The sequence below is a fragment of the Priapulus caudatus genome, unplaced genomic scaffold (genome assembly GCF_000485595.1).
Source record: "Priapulus caudatus unplaced genomic scaffold, Priapulus_caudatus-5.0.1 Scaffold1757, whole genome shotgun sequence".
In the NCBI taxonomy this organism is placed as follows: Eukaryota; Metazoa; Priapulida; class Priapulimorpha; order Priapulimorphida; family Priapulidae; genus Priapulus; species Priapulus caudatus.
The window spans coordinates 24,516-27,294 of NW_014578818.1; the positions used below are offsets into that span (position 1 = coordinate 24,516).

At 51.7% G+C, this 2,779-nt stretch overlaps 1 protein-coding gene across 1 annotated transcript in view; it reads right to left on the reverse strand.

Moving 5' to 3' along the window:
- Positions 1–2,232: 2,232 nt before the first annotated feature.
- Positions 2,233–2,779, reverse strand: part of LOC106817531 (synapsin-like) — a gene marked incomplete at its 5' end in the record, with an annotated part of 13,820 nt that continues 13,273 nt past the window's right edge. The window contains 2 exons of the mRNA XM_014822203.1: positions 2,233–2,308; positions 2,423–2,524. Coding sequence (XP_014677689.1) covers positions 2,233–2,308; positions 2,423–2,524 — 178 coding nt within the window. The remainder of the gene's footprint in view (positions 2,309–2,422; positions 2,525–2,779) is intronic.

A 2,779-nucleotide genomic window follows, 5' to 3' on the forward strand; every position in this document is an offset into this window, starting at 1 on the left:
AATAATAATAATAATAATAATAATAATAATCATCATCATCGCCATATCTTCATCATCATCGTTGTCATCGTCATCATCCTCGTCACTGTCATCATCATCATCACCATCACTATTCATTATCAGAGACATCCTTACACACAGCTACACCGCAGGCATATTCTACGTCAGCTATATAGATCATATAAGCATATGAACACACGCACGCAAACCAGCAGCCACACTAGCCGACCAGCGAGTGACAAGAGCAAGCGTAAACCACGACGCACGCGACACGTCACGACCGCGACCCTTGATCCCATCTCAACTCCTAATCACATCACGTGATCTCTCCCACATCACGTGGTCGCTCGTTCATCGCGTGATCTCTCCCACATCACGTGATTGCTTCGGGAGTGACCTTGGCACGTGATGGACGAGGGTACGTACGTCGTAATAAGGGAAACACAACCCAACTCCTTTGTCTTTGAACCTTTCCCTTTCTGCTACTAGTGTCGCGAGTCACCGTGGTCAGCGCGCTGTTTGGCGCCCCCTACCGAACACACGGGTGATGCTGCTGTGCGGTGGCGCTACGTAGTGGCGGCCACCTCGGATCAAGGGTGCATCGTACGCGCGGGCGCATGCGGTTTGCGTTTGTCTGCACCTGGGCAGCAGTTCAGCCAACAGAATATGAACAACAGTAGCGTGGTAGCCAGCACGCCGGCCCCTGGACACCGTCGCCATGGCAACCGCCTCTCGTAGCAACGAGCAAACCAAAAAACAACGACGAAAAAACGCAGGAGCGGATGCGTGGCACGAATTCAGCATACACGTTCAGGGGCCGCTACTGTTACCATTCGGCATTCATGTTCACGGGCCCCCGTCGTGAGCGTCACATCGTCAGTGTCGTTAGTAGAAAGTCTAACGAACATTCAAAATTCAGTCGAAAGCTAGCCAAAGAACTCTAGACTATCAAAAAAGAAAGCTCGATCCGACGTAAAACGCGGAAGCAGTCCTGGGGAAGGGGGCGCCACACGTCGGTAGCGGCGATCGACGTAGCATCTATAGGAGCTTTAGTATTTTAATTGTCATGAGAACACTCACCTTCCGGCTTATGGTTGTCTAAGTGTAAGTGCACGCCGCGTGGTAAATGCGGCCATTTTGGCGAGTTTTTTACGGGTTCTCTGCTCAGCTTAATTTCACCGTCAGATGGCTGGGATCGACCAGGTCGAGCGGCGTGCACCGCGCATGCGCAAAGCACGAGTATCCACGCAGCTGTTGGTGTCATGGTAACTGAGCGAGAAAAAAATAACGGAGACTGAGTTGTCAAGCATGCATAATATTTATATTTGTATATATATATATATAGTCAAAACAAAAGCAGTAACTTCTATAAGCATGAGCCATGACTTCATGACCCATGACATCATGACCTATGACATCATGACCCATGACCTCATGACCGATGACATCTTCAACTACGACATCGTCTGCTAACGTCGCCATACCAACGAACAAAATGGTAACGAATGCAATGCGACGCCTTTAACTAAACCGTATACGTTAAGGTACGCGCCTCTCTTCTCTCTCACAAGAGGGCGCCATGCTCGGTGAATGTTAGTTGCCAATTTACGTGCGCTACACACGTTTCCTAAAAACATGGTTGTCCTAAATACCATTAGCATTGTCATCGTCGCCTACAGTGACGACTCATCCGCACTGTAGCAACTACGTCTTATACGAGCGAACGCTCAGGGGGACTCAGTGTCATGGAAACATCAGAAATAGTCATGACACTCGCCATGGCTGTCGTTAAGTCTAAAATCTCGTAAATTTTGCGTCAACGCTTCACTTCATGAGAATTCAGAGTTACGATGCATGTCAAACCTATTTCCGATGTTTCCATGACAACGAGATCGCGGAGTTTGGGATTCGTGCTCGTCGACAGCATTTAGAAGAGCTTTCAAAAGCTTTTATGACTTAAATGATTTCATGATTCGCGGTGGGTATAGGTGTACATGAACAACGTCCATCGCAAGAGCATCGAACATACGTCCAAAAGAACATATAGCCAAGGACCAAGAATCTGCCTGTAGATCTAGAGATTCAAGCCATGGTCTGCTTTAGTTTGGTTTAGTTTAGTGGGAATGATCACGTTTAGAGGTATACTAAGGAAGCTTGGGCGCACTCCGGATGTGGGAGGTGACGCCCTAACGTCGCCGCAACGGTGGCGCACCCTAACGTCGCCGCCTGCCTCTACATGTCGCCGAAGATTCCGGCGAAGGTCTTGCGGAGGTTGCTCATCGTGTCTTCCGTGTCCGGCTTGTCCTGACTCGCAGGCTGCGGTATCGGCATGGGCTGGCGTGTCTGCACGGAAGCGGGCGCCCCTCCGCGCGCCTGCTGCTGCTGTTGCTGCTGCTGCTGCTGCGGCTGCTGCTGCTGCTGCTGGGGGTCGGGGCGTGGTGGGGTCGGTCGGTCGGGTTGGGCGGGCGCAGGGCCGGGACCCGTCCGGTGCGTCACGTCGCCTCCGATCGGTCTCTCGGGTCCGCTGAAATACGGGAGGAACGTGTTAGTGTGCGTGGGTGAGGTGGGGTAGGGGAGTGTGCGTGTGGGTGATGGTGGGAGTGGGGTGTGTATGTGTGTGTGTGTAGTCGTGGAGTGAAGGTAGACAAGGGCGTGCGTGGTGTGGGGTGGGCGGAGGGATGCTGGTGGTGGATGCAGTTGGTGGGGAGTGGGTGGAATTGTGCGAGAGAGCTAAGAGGAACAGGTTTGCGCACTGATGGATCAATCTATAGTGGTAGAT